Source organism: Haliaeetus albicilla, chromosome 16 (assembly GCF_947461875.1).
Source record: "Haliaeetus albicilla chromosome 16, bHalAlb1.1, whole genome shotgun sequence".
NCBI classification, from domain to species: domain Eukaryota; kingdom Metazoa; phylum Chordata; class Aves; order Accipitriformes; family Accipitridae; genus Haliaeetus; species Haliaeetus albicilla.
Genome location: NC_091498.1, coordinates 23977757 through 23998222, shown reverse-complemented (window position 1 = coordinate 23998222; position 20466 = coordinate 23977757). Strand labels below are relative to the sequence as shown.

At 40.5% G+C, this 20466-nt stretch overlaps 1 protein-coding gene across 3 annotated transcripts in view; it reads left to right on the top strand.

Annotated features, from left to right (window-relative positions):
* Positions 1–20466, top strand: part of HIPK3 (homeodomain interacting protein kinase 3) — a 114343-nt gene that overhangs the window by 18014 nt on the left and 75863 nt on the right. The window contains exon 2 of one of the 3 annotated variants that reach the window (XM_069803964.1): positions 9687–9820. In XM_069803964.1, coding sequence (XP_069660065.1) covers positions 9817–9820 — 4 coding nt within the window. In that variant the 5' untranslated portion in view covers positions 9687–9816. Of the gene's footprint in view, positions 1–9686; positions 9821–17234; positions 17714–18187; positions 18433–20466 lie in introns of those variants that run through there. The other 2 variants (XM_069803965.1, XM_069803966.1) reach the window with 2 other exon arrangements.

Below are 20466 nucleotides of genomic sequence, written 5' to 3'. Positions count from 1 at the left end.
CTTTTTGTTGTAGTCACAAGACATTTTTTTATGGATGACAATCTTTGCATTTTTTAGCTAGGTATTAATATCTTAAGCAGCTTGGGATTTAAGAAAATATTTTGGTTTAGTGTACATTTAATCTGTTTTCATTTTCATAAGCCTGCGTGTTGCTTGCATGATATATTCTAGGATTGATTGATTGAATGACATTGAATTATGATCTGCTATCTGAGCTAGCTTCATTACTCCAGTGCCTTACTACTTGAGCATGCAAAAATTTTGAATTAAGGTTGCATTAAAAGGTAATGCTATCCTCTCATTTGCATATGCCAAACATGGTGCTTAATTGCTTGAGAGAGAAAACTCTCCTTATGCATCCCAAGTATGAGCATGCCCCAGGCTGCAAGAAAGGGAAAGGAAGTCGTGCCTTGAATTGTCTCATCTTCCAGCTCAATTGGCAGAGTGAAAAAAGTAAGGTGATGGGAGGTTTCCTCTTCTCTTGTCCTGTGATTGGAGAAAAATACAGGTTAGCCTTTAAACTTCTGTGGGAAGTAGGATACTAAGCAGCGTTTCCCTGTGCTTTGTTTAACTGTCCCTGACTTGAAAAAGGGGGAAAACCCCCATCCCTGTTACTGTTGGTAGAAGCTTCATGGTAGTGCTGCTTTTTTACTTTGACCTTTTTTTTCTGGTGAATTATTACTTTTGGCAATATGCATTGGCTTGTGCTACTAGCAAATGTTGGTAAAAGTAATTAGCACATAGAAATGAGAAATAGCTTATTTGTATGAGGTGCAACTTAAATTGCCTGGATTATCCAAAGAAAAGACCAAATATAAGTGGTGATATGCCATTAGAGACTTTGCTTGCCATTAACTTTGTATACCTTCTTCCACTTCCAAATATTAAAATTCAGGCTAATAAAATCAGTATTAAATGTCTTGCATTGGTCAGTTTCCATGGTTTATTTTGTATTTTTATATAAGTTCTATATAAAGAAAAATCTATTTTAAAAGCTTTTTGAGAACTCTTTGTCTTCCATCTGACGCGAAGAGCATTTCTGGAGGGGAGGGGAAAGAAACAGAGTACTGTCTGAGGTAAATTTGATAGTAGAAGATGGGATAAAACAAGAGGCACTTAGACTAATTTAATTAATGCCATGGTGAATTTAAGAATATGCTGTCCTCTACAAGCATAAACATAGATCAGTAGCTGAATTAAGGAAGCAGTATTAGACTGCACCTGTTTGGTTTCAAACTGAATTCAGACCTTGTTTCAGTATTGCAGTTGGGACTGGCAGTTGCTGAAGGGATTAAATTATTTAAAGCCTTCAGCTGGCTAGTGTAGGCTAGCAGTAGCTTATAAAACACTTAATCTATTTTTTTAATCTCTTCATATGTTTGCTTTACTTAGACAGTAAAACTATACATGACACACACCTGCCACATTCTGAAGCTTCTTTGTCAGATATTTTAAATTTATCAATTAGAGCAGCCTTTAAACTGTAACCATTTGGGTTTCTTTGACAATACACTTCTTGTTAGCCTGTACGTTTTCTTTGATGAACTCAAAACCAAACATGAAGTATGCAGACATGAAGTTCTTTTTCCTCAATTTCTTTTAAAAAAGAGGTTCCCTTCTAAAGGCAAATGTTACTCTCCAAATAATTAATGTTTACTGTTGCTATTTGGTTTGTGATTTAAAAAAGAAACTAATGCCAAACAGTTTGGAGTTCTGGAACTATTTTTGCAGTGCATTAGCCAACTGCTTATACAGTAGTACAGTAAACCAGTTCAAAAATAGGTAATACTGTTTAGCTTGTTACGTGATAATGTCACTTGTTTCTAGAAAGCTGAGGGTAAGTAATGAGTAGTTACAATATGGATTGGAAAAGCAATCTGGATAGCTGTGCAACACAGGATTAATTAGGTAAATCCTCTTAGGTTTGATTAGCCATTGCTTAGATCTACAGTTTATTTTGTCATTGGTTGCTCCTATTAATGTCTTCTTTCTGTCAAAGTTTATTACTCTGGTTTCAGTTTTGCATCCTACCTTTTTTGTGTCAAAGTGAAGTGCCACTGAATTAACTTACAACCTTCCAAATAATAAGCAGAGTAACATCTGGAGTCAATTCAAATCAATATTGGCATTCTCTTAAGAGTCTTTTTAATAATGAACTTTTTATATGGATAATTTCTGTTTTGTTCAGCAAATGATGTATTATCTGTTTTTAATTTGGCATTCAATGTTAAGTTACAGGACAAGTAGGCATATCTGCTAACAAGGATGAGTAAATGCTTGTTCATGGAGATGAGATGGTTCCTGCAGTATGCTCTTCATAAAAAGCATATGTTGTTGATACTTCTGGCCAAGCTTTAATTTTTTCTTCTTTTTCATTACATTGCAAAACTGTGATTTTATTTCTGTGAAATGAGTTTTTGTAGTACCGTCAGTACAAAATAACTTAGTTGATCTACTCTAGATTTTTTTTTCATAATGTATAGTGTAAACTTGACAAATTTAAAGTACGTATGTTGAAGTCATTTCACTAATTAGTGTACCTTGTCTCAAACTTTTTTTTTTACTAGAGAATATGCTATTCTTCAGGAATAAGAAAGGAAAAAACAGAGGAGAAATAAAAATTCTTACTAGAAATAAGTAAGAGACACAGAAACTAACAGACGCTTCAGGACTATAGCTAGGTGGCTCAGCCAGCTAGAGGGGAAAAATACACAAAAAGGCATGGGAAGAATTGGGCATTTCAGTGGGTGGTAATCAGTTTCATCAGTGCTTGGATTTCATACTGTTATACAATGCTTCGTACATGTCAGGGCAAAGCTTCCTATTTGATATGATACATGTAGCACAAGATCTGGAAGAACAGTGTCTGTTTTCACTACTCCTTCTGCAGTGCAGTTAGTTAGAATTTATTGCAAATATTCAAGTCATCTATGTATTGTTTCTTCTATAAGAAGGTATTACATCTGAAATTATATTTCACCTTGAATGACCTAGGAAACTTATAATTTTCATCTATGATTCATCTAATATGATCTATAAAAGCAAATTGGGTTAGCCGCTGTCATGTCCCCAGACCAAACGACAATAAAACTTAATTATAATAGAAATTTAACTCTGAGAATACAATGCCCTTTAATAGGAAATCAATTGAATATCGTAGTTGTTTCTAAAACCTGCAGGAAAAGACAAACCAGAATGCTAGTTGGAAGAGAAAAGTGGGGAATGCAGATCATTAAGTGGTACCTTTACAGCCTTCCCATTCCTAAAGCTAAAGCAGGAGCCAAGTTGATGTCTGTGAAAGAGGAAAACTATTCCAGTTTGCTTCTGTCTGACAGCCCCCTCGGGGACCGTTCCAGCAGCTACGCGGGCTTGGAGTACAGCACGTGCCCTGGCACACCTCTGTGCTGGAGGCTGTGATGGCAGTGGCACAAAACTGCGCTGTAGAAACCTCAGTTCCCAGAGTCGGTCAGAATTATGGCACACAAGGAGAAAGGGAAGGGTCTTAACCTTTGAGTGTGTGGGAGGGAGAGCTCTGGAAATGGAAAAATAAACATGCAGCCCAGGAAAAGTGTGTTCTTAATATAGGATAAAAAAATATTAAATGTGATTAAATTTGAATTTCTACAGTGTTGACTGAGCTAACTGTAAAGTTTAATATCATCTCATTCAAAGAAAATCAAAACTTTGCTGATAGTACAGCTGATTTTGTAGTTCCTGACAGGCCACTACAGAGCACTATGATTTCCCTTAACTGGAAAGTGAATTTACTATAAAGCTTTCTGATGGGGAAAAAATGGCACAATTTTTCCATTTTTTCACTTTGATTCCTTGGCTGGTTTTCAGTCCTGCTGTGTTGCTGGACCATCAGGGACATAAAGCAACACCACAGCTACTGTGGACACATCCATAAGTGGTTTAGCTCTGCACTGAAACTGCATCAGTGAGAGGAAATTCTGCAGGTGACTGCAAAATCTGTTGCCATATGCCTCTCATTCCACGACAGAAGGGGACAGTTTGAAAAACATTGAAAAGTCTTTGGCAAAATGGTACAATTACTACCCACCAGCTTGCCGCTAGGAAGAGAAAGATGAGCTTAAGCTCTGTGGCATGAGTGTCTTCCCTTTCTGTCTGTCTTCTGGATGATGGTGGGCTGCAGCTCCCCACATCCACTGTCGGTGGTTGTCATTCACAGCCTCCTAAGAAGCTTTTCAGATAACTAAGCAACAGGATGAATATATGACGGGCAGCAACCATGGTTTTCCTGAGCCACGGCTTGGTCAGAAACTGATACTGAGGCATTGTCAGTAAGCACTCCCTGCGGTGGGATGGGATGTACCAGTTGGCTTCATGAGACAAACTCATTTCAACAGCTTTAATAATAGGGGAGTGACTATCAATGGAAGAGGAAACAGCTTATTTATTTATATTTTTTAATAACAAAACCATAAACCAAACCACAAAATTTGCAATACTTGCACATTCCCAATGCCAGGGATGGGATTATATTTGTAAGGTTCTCTTATACAGTAAAATATTTGGAGAGTTTATTTCAATTAGCACCTAGATTAGGTTCAGCAAGTTTTGCAATATTTAGCATTCTTTTCTGGGAAATACTGATTAAACCTGCTTTTCTACTAAGAAAGACCAATTCAACTAAATTGAAAGGATTCATGAAAGTGTAGTGATTTTGTAGATATTTGTAATAAATAATGTTAACATGTTGCAATATAATCAAACTGTTGCATTTAAATCATGTTTTTCTTCCAATATGCTTTAGCTCAATTACTTCTGAGGGCTGTCTTGATATGTCTTGGGTAGAAGAATCTTTCTACAGATGTCAAAGCAAACGTTTTAGGGGATGTGTTAACTACCTCATTTCTAGGTACCCATTAGCATCAACTAAGCAAGACCAAAATGCAAAGAAGGACTACAGAGAGACAAAATTATTTTAAGGGGGGGGGCGGAGAGGTGGACTTCTCATTGTGATTTATGGAAATAGGAAGTTGTGAGTTTTCTATGGACTGAAATTGATTATTTTTAAGCAGCATTAGATACATTTACTGCCACAGCTTACATTTAATGGTAAAATATATGCTCTCTAGCTCAGATAAAATAATTCTCTGAGCTAATATTGATTTAGGATTAGAGTGAAAAATAGATTTCACTTTCTCATGTTAAACTAATTCCAAATTAAGATTTAAAATAAAAGGTTAGAAAGAGGTCTCAAAAATAAATCACTTCGGAAGCCTCACAACTTCACTATTGTTTGTCTAATAAACATCAAGCTTATCCGCTGAAAAGAAACTAAATGAAAAGTATTATTCAGAAAGGAGCTTTGCCAAAGATGTTTTAATGAGTGAGTTTGATTCCATAGTCACTTAGTGAGGGTAATAAGGTACAAAAGGCAATGTAAAATCATTGTAAATAATGTAAATGCAAATGATGCTAGAAATGACAGAATTGAGTCTGCTAGACCAGAAGGCATTTCTGAGGCTACTGTTAAAACACACACTTACTGAAATGAAAAGTGAGCAGGATAAATGACCAGGTTGCTGCAATCAAGATACTCCATCACTGATCAGAAATACAGCTAGGAGCTGATTTTTTTTTCTTAGGTATATAGAGCAAATCGGTTAAGGGACATGTGTTAACCAGCTCATTTTTAAGCACGCTTAGTGCAGTGATTAAATTAGTTTTAAGTGCCTTAGATACTAAGAAGTACACTGTTAAAGAACTAGATAACTAGGCAATTTTCTACTGTATTTTTAAATAAAGATAATATTTTGAGCTTGAAAATGAAACGTGAGAAAGTTAAAGAAGTAGTTATTGAACTAAACTAGTGCTTTTCAGTATCATCTGCTGAGTGGACTGCTATTCTGGCTTAAAAGCCTCATATAAGCAGCTAAAGCGATCGTTCACACATGTAATAGATACAACTATTTAATAAAAAATGAATGAAGAGCTACTCATACCCTGCTGTGAAACAGTTATTAGTTTCTAGTATAATACAGGAATTTGCATCTGCTAAAGAAATGCATTTAAATGGTGAAGAATGTTTGATGACTGATAGTTACATTTCATGTATTAAAACAAAAATATTTATACTGCTTTTAAATTCACAAGTAAATAGCTGTCATCATGCCAGGCTATAAAAAGCTGATTTCCATGTCTTTATGGCATGTAATGATGAATGGAACCACACTAGCAATCCAGGTTTGCTGGGGTTTTGTTATACTTTTCTCAGTAAATTTTGATCTCCCAAGTACTGGCTTTTGAGGGTATGTTGATACAAATGTAATCAGCAGTTGAATGGGAAAATACTGAGTAAAATGTTGATCCCACTCATGTCAGTGATGTACTTTCTGAAGATTTCAGTGAGACTGGTATTATATTTCTTGGGCTTTACATGGTATACACATTTTTGTCTTTCAAGAGAGGGAAAAATGTTGGCCGCCCTACAATAATGAATACCACTGGCACTGGCAAACTTTCTTCCTTCAGGAAATAAGGACTCCTGAGGCAGGTGGGCAGCTGGTGCACTGATATGACTCTGCCCACAGTGCTGGCCAACATTGTCTCCTTTTTCCTTGTATACCCCCTTTTTCTATCTGAATCCATCTGTTGTCTCTTGTCTGATACTTAGATAGCAAGCTCTGTAAGATTTAATTCAGAAGCCCTAATTTTGTTTTATATTTTAGGTGACTCCTGATGATGAAAATCTGGTCCAGAATTTGGTCTATTCTGCTAATATTACTGTCTCTATGTCTATTAAAATTAATACTAATATTCTGTGTATTTCCACTAACTCCTGTTAATTAGTAATTTAATTTAAGCATCATGTGATTTTGATTGAGTCTTCTGTAGTAGTTATAACACACAAAGCACCAGGAGATATTTGAATGAAAATTGAACTTTTACTGTTATTCCAGCATTGATCTTAATAGCTGTACACATAAGAAACTTGATAAATAAAATATTCAGTGTGCAAATTTTCTTCAGTAATCAATAAGCATCTGGAGCCATATTCATCCTAGAAATAATTTTACTGACTGTAATGGATTTGCACCAGGAATTAATTTAGCCAGCATTGCTTGTGTTGTGCATAACTGTCCGTTAACTTCCTTTCTACAATGGGATGTTAGAAAGTTTATGCCCAGCCCTGATGCTGCTGATCCCCCTGGGCTGTTCCTGAATGTATTATGATTAATGGCTAATAGTGCTGGCGGTGGTGATAATCATACTGTGTGATCAATAACTACAGAGAGGAAAACGAGGCATAAAAGGAAACTCTATGAGGTATAGGGGGGAGAGCAAAACCAACACCAGGACTGCTTTTTTGCACATTGGCTGGAGTGTGGGATGTGGTACCCTGGGTGCGATGCCCACCGCTGTTGCCATGGAGACTGTGCTGAACACAGACCTTCCATCCGCTTGGTACCTCTGTCCTGTGGGGAAACCTGCAAGATTTCTCTCCGAGTAATGACTCTGTTTCCACGATCTGGGATGCCGCTTCCCAAGACATCTGCATGTCCTTTCCCTGTTTTGTAATCCCTGCTTCAGTATAAATGATAAACAAGTGAATAAAAACAGATACAAAACTGGCTATACACATGTGAACTAAGTACTTGCAGCTCACAAATAAATACCTTAAACCACATTCAATGAATTAAACGGTGTTGCTTTTACTCTATAGACAGGTTAGTTGAAAAATCCATACCTGTTGATTAAGTAGTGCTTTTTTCTGCTCCTTTTCATGTCTTAATTTTGGGGTATTTCAGTCTGTGCCCTAACACTTGCCCTTTTAGCTATGACCTTGAGCTGCTTGTAGGTATTTTTGTGAAACACAAGTGATAGGTGTTATATTTCCTCACAGGATGCACTTTTAACACATATTGAGATATTATCCAGAATAAGAACTACAGATTACAGTGTTTAACATTTATGAAATTGAATAATAAATTCAATTGAGTAACAAAGCATATTTTTAATTAAAAGATCTAGCTACTCTCAGATTTGGGTGGGGGTTTTTGTTTTTTGGTTTTTTTTTTAATTTTAAAATTATTTTCTAAAATCTATATAGAAAAATAATTAAGTCTACAAAGGTGCTTTTTGTCATTGAAGTAGGAAAAGGATAAATTAATTTACACTTACGATATTGTATTTATCTAGAATAGCCATACACCTTTTCCTTTTTAAAATGTGGCACAATATGTATAAATGGAAGTACTGTAATCCCTGGCAGATGTACTATTTATGTAACACATGCCAGTTCATTATCTTATTCTAAGACAGATGTAGTTTGTATTGAAAAAAAAAATAATCTGAAAATGGTCTTGAGGTTCAGTGCACATATTAGAACTGTCAAAATGGTGTTTTCTAAGTCACAAGTACAGTGTTGACAAAAATAACATATTTGTAGAAGGATCTCCAATTTTCTGTTTTCTTGAGACCTTCAGTCTGTTTTAAATAGCATCTGAGGCTGATGCTGTGGGCCTTTCCTTGTGCCTCTGTGTCCTGATGGCAATTCTTCCATTAGTTGTGATCCCCTCCAAGAGAAGCTACAGCAAGATCATTTCATTGTTGTTGTAAAACACTGAAGATAACATTAAAACTTTTGCATGTACACGTTCAGTAAAATCTCATAATGATCTAGCAAGGCTCAGTCTTCCTGGTGTAGCAGTAATGTTTGATGCTTTGCAGTGTCTGTTCTTTAATTTTCTCACCTGTTGTATCTCATTGCCATTCATTTTAGTGTTGAGCATGACATGACGTCTATGACCATGTTTTTATTTATAGATATTTGCCATTTTCCTTTCCACTTCTGCTCTCTCATCTTCTGTAAAACATCAGATCATGTATGTGTAGGGTCGTACTCCCTGTTCCAATAACAGAGAGTGGTAATTATGTCAAAAGATGATAAAGCCAGAAAACCAAACATATTTCCTGTCTGCCTTCACCCCAAATCTAGTTAAAATGTCACATGGGTAGACATGTCATCTTCAAAAACTGATGCTGTGATGATATTTTAGTGTATTTTATACTAAAACATTTATTGTTTAATTAAAAGTCTTTGTAATCTAAGTCAGAAAATAACATGAGCTTTAAGTCTTGCTAACAACAGTATGTTAAAAAAATAAAAGCAAATGAAAATATTTATAAACCTTTTCCTATGATTAAAATGCTTATAAACGTAAAATGTTACAGGCTAAAGCACCGCCACCACCAACTGCACATGCGGTTAGCTAAGTAGAAATGTTACCTTATCTTCCCCTCCATTGTTCGAAGAGAGATTGCTCAGAGGTTACAGTATTTTGTGGACTACAATGACAGTCTGCTGCTATTGTTCTTGTGATGTGATACTTTCTGCCAAGTGTCTCATTACTAGGAGTGGACATGGTGTATTTCACTTGGTCAAAACAATTCATTAAACTACTGCTGAACATCACATTTTCCTTTGGAACAGATTTGGACTGTTAGTGGTTTGGAACAGAAGAATAAGAAAAAAATAAGCACAAGTTAGGTTTTTAACATTTGGAAAAATTTCATTAGAATATTTGTATCTCAGAATAAACACATTTATAGGAAAATATGTTCTTTGCTAAAGAAGGAAATGTTTTTCCTTAAAATGGTTTGATCTGGTTTCATAACTCATAATTAAAACGTGTCTTTTCTGTTGTTCATTCTAGGAGGAGAGTCTCTAATGTGGTAATTTAAATCTTTGGAAGATATTTTTAACTGGTATTTCATTAATGACGTCTCATGGGGGGAAAATAAGGAAGACTTCGAGATATCTGCTTTTAAAAAGTAGGAGAACATATGGGTAAGTTCCTGATGTATCAAACTATTAAAGGAGGGTGTAGTTGAACATTTGCAAGCCATGTGCAAATTGACTCGGGTAAAACTGCTTCTCAGGAAGGGTTTGTGCCACTCACAGATTAGTAACAGGACCTTACACCAGTGCAACAAAAGGGTGTTTTTGTTTGGTTTGTTTTTTGGTTTTAATGTGGTTGGACTGTAGCTGCTGATAGCAAAGCCCTGGCTTGGTCCTCAAGTGCTTTCACAGTGAGGTTGGAGGGACCCAGGTAATGAGGTCTTCTACCATTTAATTCTAAAATAGGCTTGGATGCAATTCAGTGCCTGCCAGAGTTAAACTAGGCTTCACTCCTGTCTGCTGTGGTTTGTGGAGGAGAGTGATATATTCTCCTTTAAGATAAAACTTCTTCTCTTTGCCACGATGAAACATCAGCCTGAACTAGGAGTCAGTTAATCAGTCTATTTACTTTAAAAGGCTTTGGAGTATGTCCCAAAAGCACAACCCCAGGAATCTTTATTCTAGTAAATAGTTTTCCTGGAGTCAGTAGACCTGCTAATAAGCAACTACTCACTTCAGTAACGCAGGATTATGTTTTAATTCTGTAATTTGACTGCCAGCTTATGTTTAATGACGTTTATTTGTAGGAATGATGCATTTTGGAAAGTGAGGTCAGCTGGAACATTTATGGTGTTCATCTGTCTGCAACCCTTGATCTTGCAATGTATCAGTCACTAAAAAAAGAAGTGATTACTCAACTGTAAAAAGGAAATGGTTGGTAATATTAGTGGATTGTACCCTATAAATATTCCCAAGTGTAGGGTGCAGAAATTATGCTCATTTCAAAACAAGAGTAAAAAATACAATATTTTCTATTAAAGATTTTACAAATTAGCACTTCATCATTTGAATTTTAGTCTGAAATAAGTTTTTTATTTAAAAAAGCCATTTTTCTCTTTCATAGAAAAACTGTTTCCATGTGGTTTTAACTTTTTACGTTAAGTAAAAATACTTTTTTCCAATGTTTTGATATCATTAATTTGGTAATGGATTATTTCTACTACTTGGCTCCAAAATTTAGCGTAGACTTTAATGCCAGCAATTTTAAAGCTGCATATATATTTTTTAAATTTGTCAGTGTGATTCTGTGTTGTAATTCTTATTTTTCATTGATTGCCTTAGATGTTATCTTTCTCAGATTATATCAGATTCTCACAGTTTTGTTGTGGAGTATTCTGATATTGTAAAATATATTATTTGTCCTTGCCAAGTGCCTCAAAAATAAAACCATACCAGATTTTTGTACACATTTAACATTTGTTAATCCTAACAATCACTTAAAATTATTTTCCTGCTGGAGAGAGAGAAGAAAAATGTGAATATTAAATATCCATGATCCAGTAATGATGTTTAAACTACCCTGTAGAATATTGCATTACTCTAATTCTTTATGATCCTTTGTAACTATGAACAAGAACTTAGCATAGTTTAAGACACAGCACTGAAGCATCTGTCAGATCTACACCTATTGATGTAATATGAGCACAAGCAGAGAAATAAGCATTTCACAGTATCCCTGAACAAAATCATCTGTGACAATTGGCAGGGTGCCATTTTTTTTAAATATAGTTGTCCCAGTTGGTTGTTTCAACAGCTGTGGCACTTAAAAGAACAATAAGGTTGAAAACAATTATTTAAAAAAAAAATAAATTTCTGCAAATCCTAGATTGAAATAGTAATTATTTATGTAACTTCAAGATAAACCCTTGATATTTTTCCACTTCTCTATTTTTTCTACTGCTCGGTACATAAATGTCACTCTTCTCTAGTGTAGTCATACTACCTTCCTGTGATGTGAAAAATAACGTGATTAGTGTTTTAGTTCAGATGAGGTGTGCATTTCTGAAGAGATCCTCTTGTGAATCCTAATTTACCATGCTTTGGTTCCATTGCAGAGCAACCTTGGAATGAGCAAACTTTACTCTTTTTGGGTGAAACTAAACCAGAAGATGTGGTCTAACCATCAGTGGATGTTAGTATTCATTTAGTATGGATAGCAAGTCCTCAGCACCAACTCTTCAAATCTGCTTCTGTTGGGTTCCATTGGAGGAAACATTAGAGGTTTCCTGCAGTTTGTTTTAATTTTTCAGTGAAGAAACATAACCTAACAATTCTTTCAAGGCTCTTTTTTTCTTTGGTGATCACTTACAGTTTTTTCAGAAAGCTCTAAGTCCTTGTGCAAAATTGGCTGTTCATTATTTTTCTTAAGGAAAGCATTCATTACAAAGTGAGAAGAGGCAGTTCATCTCAAGTCAGCCAGTTTTTATCTACATGATAACCAACAAGATTTAAAGATGTCTTCTGCATTTCCTAAGACATACCATTTTAGTCACCCTGTCATTAACTTTGTATGCAAGACAAATGAATTTCCCAAGAGTCACCATTAACACTTGGTAGAACTTGAAATAGCTATGTCAGGATGGTGTGTGTGAGGTTCCTTAGAACTGGTTTTTAAGTGCTGAGAAAGAAACAAGCAGAAAGACAGGCAAGCGGACGAACGTTTTCAGTTAGGTTTCCTTCTTTGGAAGAGCCACAGAAGTGGATCGCTCCTCATGCATACCTTAGGAGGTCCACAAAGAACAGTGATGTCTTTGTGAAATGAACATCAGCATGAACGTGCCCCTTGCACAAAGCCCCAAAAACCACCACTAGCTCATGGAAGGTGTCTTCTGTCCTTTGCAGCTTTTAAATCTTGCGGCGGAGCCAGGCTGTTTAACTTGCAAGTTAAACAGCAAGCAATAAACAAAATGCCTCCCCCTCCCCCTTTATTTTTAGTCCTGTATTAAAGCTATTTCAGTAAAGAAAGTAGTATTCTGATGCAAAAAAAATGAAGTGGAAGTAAAAGCTGAAATTTGTTTGAATATCTGTGCTTATTTTTGCAAATGGCTTAAATAATGTAAACTGCATAGAGAAACCTGTGTGAGTTATTTAATTAAGGAAATACAGAGCTTCTCAACTGACCTTCCAGTTGTTGCAAAAAAGAGCAAAGTGTATGTTTGCTTTAAATTTGAAAGTTATTTTCCATTTATGCCCAGCGACAGAAGGTTGGATTTTGGATATGTCTAGCAAACAAATCTATGGGGAGGGGATCTGCGGATCTTTGAACTATTTTTATTTGAATATGATGATAATCAGTGGAAAGTGTAAATTTAAATTTTTATGTTTTAAAAAAGCACTTTTTATCAGTTTAACTCTGATCCTTTTACAGGTGTCAGCAGGAATTTGGATCTTGAAAAGTTTTAATCCAAATGCATCACATTGAATGGTTGTTTCTCATAATACAAGTCATACTCCAGTGACAGTTACATCAGTTTAAAAAAACCCCAAAACTTTGCATAAGGAATTGCAAGGATAAAAAATAGTTGACTTTGTCCAGTCCTATCTCTGTTTTGGGAGGATAAATATTGTAAGCATACAAAATTTCAGCCAATGTGAAAAACAGAAAAGTAATACTATAATTTGAAATCCTACCACGAATTAATTCCCTGCTTAACAGATATTGCTAAATACTGTGGGAAAGACTAAAGACTATGGCCTGAAAGTTTTAAAAAAATGAAAATTGAAGTGGAACCTTCCCCTGTTCCACCCTCCTTTTGTTGATCTGTACTTGCTGCTCGTACTCTTCAGGTTAGGTCACTACAGCCTGGATACCTTCAGTGGTCACAACAATGCGTTGCCAACCAACATGCTTCTGGGTTGTTTGGATTTCGTAATTTCTACCCAGAAAACTAAACTGAAGTCTGCGCAGCCCTACCTACTAGCTGAGAAGGAAAAACCCTGCCTTTCTCTTTGTGCTAGCTCTGACATTCCTTGAGTATTTTCCTGAGCTGATGCAACTCACCCAAGAAAACCCCTTTTTTGCTGGGCAAGCTGAATCTGCTAAATGGGAGGTTCAATACCAGCACTGGGAGAATTTAACTGCATGTGTGGAGAGCAGATAAAAAATTGTGAGAGACCAGTTCTCTCCCTTTTCACAGTGATGAACTTTGAGTGTGGCTTGCTGTTTCATGCAATTGCACCCTATGCTATTAGCGACTGAGTGAAGGGCCTGGTGGATGGAATTACAGCCCTATGGTCTTGCCTTCTCCCATCCTTATCTTTGTGGCTTTGCTCCTCTGGGCAGCTCTAATAGCACAGCCTTGTTCAGGACTCAAGTTCGTTCAAGAATTAAGAGTCCAGCTGATATAAGCAACTCATAAGCCGATATAAACAACTCATACTGGCTGTAAAAAGTGTTTTGATGATACAGCTTATAGCAGTTTGATGAGTAAAACAAATTGTTCTAGCCAAAGCATTTTCCGTCTGTGTCTACGCTTGGGATTTTGATAACAAAAATAGCACAAAATGTCATTGGTAGGTGTGCCAAATGCTTCTAGCCTGTGTTTGTCCTCAGATCATCTCATTTGCTGCATAAAAGATTACATCTATTGGAAATACCTTCTTCTGTAACTTCTGTTTCTTCTTTCCACTCTGAGCACTCACACCTAACTACTGCTTATCCTCTGCAGAGTTATAGGAACAAGTAGGAACAAAGAGCCTATGGAGGTGTGTGTTTCAATGCTGAAGTTTATAAATGAATCTAAATGACATGGGCCTCCTTCCACTGAGTTACTTAAGTACTTTGAAACAAAACACTCCCCTCCAAATGGTATCAGTAGTCCACATTACTTAGGTGTAACAGGAGTTTCCGTATTAACCCCTCAGTCACCTACCAGCACAAATGTGCCTGCCAAGAGAAAACAGGACGAGGAGGTGTTTTACTGTTTTTCAGATGACAAAATCATGCAAGGGCTTCTCAGACACAGTTGTATTAAACCTCTGGTAGAAATGTTCATCAGAGCGTTTAACACTCACTGGTGTATCTTAGGTAGACTTACCACATGCTGTGGGTAGTTAAAAACTCTGTGGCCAAAGTAAGCCTTATGAGTAGTTGACTGATGGAGGAGGTTCAGCGCTTCAGCTTGCGTTGGCACTAGCCAGACCTTTCATGCTGTTTAGGCCCTTTAGTCCAAAGTATGATGAAATTTGCACTGAACGCAAGGAAGCCTTTAATCGAAACAGCTCCCAAGTTAAGGACAAATAATGGATCTTCAGAGAGATGCTGTGCTCCACAAAGCAGCTGAAGGAGTTTCGAAGAGATCTGAGAGTTTGATTACATGCTGGTGATACTGCCATTGCAGGTTGAGTGGAAGTCTAGCTTGATCTGATTAGCAAAAACTGGAACATGAGGAAAAAACTGACAGTGGTGAGATGTTTTGGGAGGCTCTGTTATTTAGCAAACATGACCAGCTCAAAACTCCAGAGAGAGACCAGTATAACGAGAGAGGATAATCGCCCCCAAATCACCCCCTTCTTTTCTAAACCTAAATTAAAAGCTGTTTCTGAAAGTTGGTGGAAATTGTACAAATATATCAGGAGAGCATTGGATTCATAATTTTGTCTATTTTTAGAGGATCAGTATCATTCAAGTTTACAACCATATTTGGATCATTTTGGTTATCAAACTATAAGAAGTTGCATGGTGGAAAATAAGAAAATTGCTAAAAATAGTTCCTAAAAAATAGCTGTAAAAAATATGTCAAGACTAGTTAGTAGCTGAGAAGGAGGCTTTTTTTTTTTTTTTCAGTAGATCACAAGTGTTTAATTTGGGGTGACATGTATGCCAATTTATGTTTGCAGATGAAAGAGATTGAATCAGCATATACTTAATGCTTTATTTTGTTAAGTCATTTTAGAGTTTGTGTGGTCAAGTAATCAAGAATATTTATCAACATTTAAAGTCTTCTAAAATAGATTATATGTTAATAAAATGTGTATATGAATAAGTTTGATTAATATTTATAAAATTAGTAAGCAAAAGATGTGTGAGAGCTATAATTTACTAACATTGACAGCCACCTATTTTTCCCCACCCCTAAATTACATGTCTCATTACTTACAAGACTGAGTATTGGTGGTGTTACGGTAGTAACTGCCATGTTAGGTTTTAGTACTTCCGTACAATAAGTCGGTCTTCTCCAATTAATTAATTCAAATTCTGACTTAGCATCCTGACAATCTTTATTACAAGGATTGGACCTAAATAAAGGTTAAAATCAAGCAGACACACGTTGAAAATACTGGAACAAGTAGCGAGAGAAAAATAGGAGAGTACATGTAGTTGTGCAAGTAAATAAAGAAATGGTTGGTTATTTTTGGCAAGAAGTGGACAAGCATGTGATGTCCAGTTGTAGCTGTAGCCAAGGATTTATCTTGGGGCTAACTACTTTACAGGCAAACAGAAATTCCTTCTTCGCCCCACATCAGCTGAATACTATTCAGGGTCAAGAATGCTGTTTGCAGAAGTTGACCAGTCCTACAACCAACCACTAATATTTAAATGATGTATAATATTAGGAGCACGTTGTTACTGAGGGTGTATCCTGTTATTTTGTCAAGAGTTGAGCAAGGCAAAATGCTGAACTGTAACGTGGGGCACAAAATAGTCATTACATCCGCTCCGTCCTGTTACTTGTATAGCAAGTGGTGCGTTTGACAGTACCTGGCTAATGTGGCAGGGACTGCTCGTCAGGGAAAGATGGCAGACCAGATCTAGAAGGTTGGTGCTTTACAGTTATTTTGGGGGGCTGGGTAGGGGAGACTCTTCATCTTGTAAAGCAAGAGCGCTCATTTAAACGAATATGGAGTTCACGTGTTCATTCATCTTCTAAGCTGCAGGTCTTGAGAGTCGGGTCTTCTCCCCGACGCCAGTTTCCCCATCACGCACCTTACTTGTCTGTGACTGTTACGGGAGTTGGCAGCTAACGAGGTGGGGAAGAAGAGCTCACCGTTTGGTGTTTGGTGGTGAGGACTGCCATCACTGGCGGACTGGTAGGGGCTTTGCAGGTGCTCCTCGGGGAGCTCTCAGAAAGCACGAGGTTGCCTTCCTCCCGGCGGTGACAGACCGGGGCGGGCAGAGGAGACTTAGCGGTAGGAGCATCTCCACGGATTCCCCCGGGGAACCGTCAGCCGGCGGCGCGGAGGCAGGGGCTCCTGCCTCGGCTAAGCCGCTGCGAGGGGAGACGATGGCCACACGCCTGCCTCGCCTCACCGGTGCGGCAGGGCAGGCTAAGCGCCAGGCGCTGAAGTTTTGCTTCCCCGCTTCGGGGCCGAGAGAGGGCTCGGGGCGGCGGCGGGCTCGCCGCGCTCGGGAGAGGGGAACCCTCGCAGCGCCGGCGACGGCAGCGGAGGGCGGCGGCGCGGGGCGGCTCCCGGCTGCGGCGGGCGTCGCTACACGGCGGGGCCGGGCGGGGGCGCTGCCGCCGAGGCGCCGCGCCGGGCCGGGCGGCGGAGCCGGGCGGCGGAGCCGAGCGGGCGGGCGGGCCCCGCAGGCTGGGCCCCGCAGGCTGGGCCCCGGGCCGGGGCAACGCCGGAGCGGGGGGGGCCTCGGTGCGGCGCGGCCCCCGCGGGCCCCCCCTCCGCGGCGCTCGGCGGGGCCTCGTCCCGCCCGCTCCGGGGCGATGGGCGGCGGCGGGCGCCGCTAGGCCGCCGCGGGCAGGGCAGCGGCGGAGGCGGGAGGAGGCGGAGGCGGAGGAGGCGGCGGCCGGGGGCGGGCTGGGTCCCTCCCCGGGAAGATGAGGCGGAGGCCCGGGCTGCCGAGCGGGCTGAGCTGGGGCTCTTCCCTCCCAGCCGCCAGGACAAGATGGCAGCGGCCGAGGCGGCGGCGGCAGCAGGAGCGGCGGGGGTGAGGGGCTGAGCCCGGCCGGAGCGGCGCTTCCCCGTGGCGCTCCCGGACATGCCCAGGGCGGCGGCGGCGGCGGCGGCAGCTCCAGCTCGGACGCCAGCGCGGCCCGATCCGTGAAGGTGAGCGGCCGGGAGAGATGAGGAGCGGGGCCGTCCCCGGCGGGCGGAGAGGGGCGCTGCCTCCGCCGCCGGCTCTCGCCCTCCTTCCCGCGGGGGGCTCCGGGGCGAGGCGGACCTTACCCCCGCGCCTGGCGCCGGCGGCTGCCGGCCGCCGCGCCGCTGCCCTTGCCGGAGCCCGGCGGCGGGGCAGCGCCGCTCCCCCTTCCCGTCGCCCTCGACGGCGCCCGCTCCGCCGCTTCCCCGAAGTTTCCCCCCTTCCCCGGCGCGGGGAAGCGCCCGCCCCGAGCCCCCCGGCGCTGCCCCGGCTGCCGGGCGAGGCCGCCGCCGCCCGGCGGGGGGGGGGGGGGGGGGGAGGCGTGGCCGCCCGCCTCGGCCGTTGCCGCCGGCGGCGGGGCCGGGCGGGCTCCGGCGGTGCCCCGCTCCCCTCCCCGGCGCGCCGCGGCCGCCTTCCTCCTTGTATGGTGCGCTCGGGCCGGGCGCTGCCGCGGCTCCTGCCGTTACGGGTCCTGCTCTCGGCGGGGTCCTCCGCCGCGGTGGGCCCTCGTAGCCCCGGCGGGACCCGACCGCCGTCCCTCGCCCTGAGCCCCGAGGAGAGACCCGCGGGCAGCCCCCGATCTGCGCTGCGGGGGAAGTCGGTGCTGGGACGGGGGCAGCGAAGGGGGCTGAGGGGCCGGTATCCATAAAAACAACCGGAGAGGAAGCTGGCGCGTTAAAATTTGGTCAGTTCCCAAGAACTAGCTCTGTAAAAACAGAGGGGGTCGTTGCCGGTGGCTTTAACGTAACGATTGCGGCAGGGGTTGTGCCGGGTCTGCTGTGGTTCCCGATGAATCGTGGTATCAATTGTAGAACTGGCAGATGTGTTTGCGTGTGTTTAACGCTGTAGGAAATGGTGATTCTTCTTTTTTTTTTTTTTTTTTTTAATTTACATTAAGCCCTCAATCGTCAGTGCTATGTGCTTACATATATATAAGTATCCTTCTTTTGAGGCTATACTGTTACTAACTGTTGCGTCTGACTTAAAATGTCAGTGCCAAAACCAGCGATGGTTTCCTTTTTTGTTAACTTGGTAAGTTGTTTTGAGACTCCCAGGCTTGCCCTCCCAGAAGTTATGTGGCGCTCTGATGTTTTTGCATCTTCCTGCTTGTGTATAACCTTGTTTATTTTGGTTACTTTAGTATCTTTAAATTGTGGGAAAATGCATTATTAACATGAGAGACGGTTCCATTAAGTAAAGCTGCAGTTGACAACAACGTATATTTCTGTGATTGCTTTCTTCCCCCTAGTATTGCCTCCCTTTACATCATTTGCAAAAAGTTTATGCTGTGATTGATTTCAGACGAAGTAGAAAAGCTGGGCTGGACTGTGAGGACTTACTTTCTGACATAACAATAATTCCGTAACAGAGTTAATTTGCTAAAGGTTTCTGTAAACTAAGTTTAAAATTCACACAGTAACTGTCTAATAAGTGTGGCAGCCAGCAAAGAGATTAATTAAGCACCTGGAAAATAGGTCAAGACTGTATTACAAAGTGGCATGGTGAGATCACAAATAAATAGAGCAAAGTGTTAACACGGACTTACCAGGAGAAAACTGATACCGATATAACAGTGGTGACCGCTTTATCTGTGCTGCTGCGAACCATTTATGGTAGCGCATGGTGAGATGATGTTTATAATAGTGTAAAACAGGAATGAGATAGAATTTTCATTTAATGCGCTTATTACTGGGGACTTCTGTTGTTGTGCGAGTTCTGCTGCTTGCTCAGGGTGTGGCATCGGTTGTGCTTGTAAATGATTTTTTCATAGATATGTTTGGCTAGATGCTCTAATTCAGCTTGTAGTGGTGACGTGTGGCGCTCTGGGTTTGAGGACACTTTGTAATCAGAGATTCCATCAGCCGGAATAAAGTTTCATTAAAAAATTGCTCGGGAAGCTGCCGCTGACCTGCGGTCTCTGCCAGTGCCTGTGATTTTTCTTTGTTTCAGGTTTTTTGTGTTTGCATGTTTCCTCTCTCCTATCTTTCAAACAACTACCTACAGAAACCGGGAAACGAGACTGGCTCCTGCATAACGAGATGCCAGAGACAAAGACAGGGTGTGGGGAGGAAGAGTGAGCTTTCAACTCGTTTTAAGGAAGTTGACACAACTGATAGCAATATTAGAATTTGTGCGTACTGCTTTTCTCGTTGTGTGCTTCAATTTGTAGCAGTTGCTTCAAAACAAATGTTGTTTTGGAGGTGATTTTTCAAAAAGCATCTGTTGGATTGATTCGTCAGTTGAAGGGGATGGGAGGCTGAGCAGCACTTTTAGAGGCAGAGCATTAGCTTACCAGCTCCTGGGTAGAACAGAATTAACTACGCTTAATTCTCATGAAAATCCCAACCTAAACATGTAGGAATGTCAGGCTGTGCTTCTCCAAGCTTGTGTGTTTCGGGATGTACCTCTCTGTGCTATTTTAAGGGATTGCACTCTTCCTGTTTTTAGAATAGTTTTCTTTTTAACAGTATATATTCTTTTTCTTGTATTTTCCATTCTGCCAGTATGCTGATTATAGCAACAAAGATCCTTTTGACAGAACGGTGCATTTTGAAACAGGAATTTTGTAGTTGGCTTTCTTACATGTGGGGGGAGAAGAAAAGCATTGGTAACAGGCACAGCGCTCTCATTTGAGGCCGAACATGTATTTCAGAGGAATGTTAAATACAGAAGGAAAACTTCTTGTAGTTGAGCTAAATTTCGCTATTGCAATGAGAGA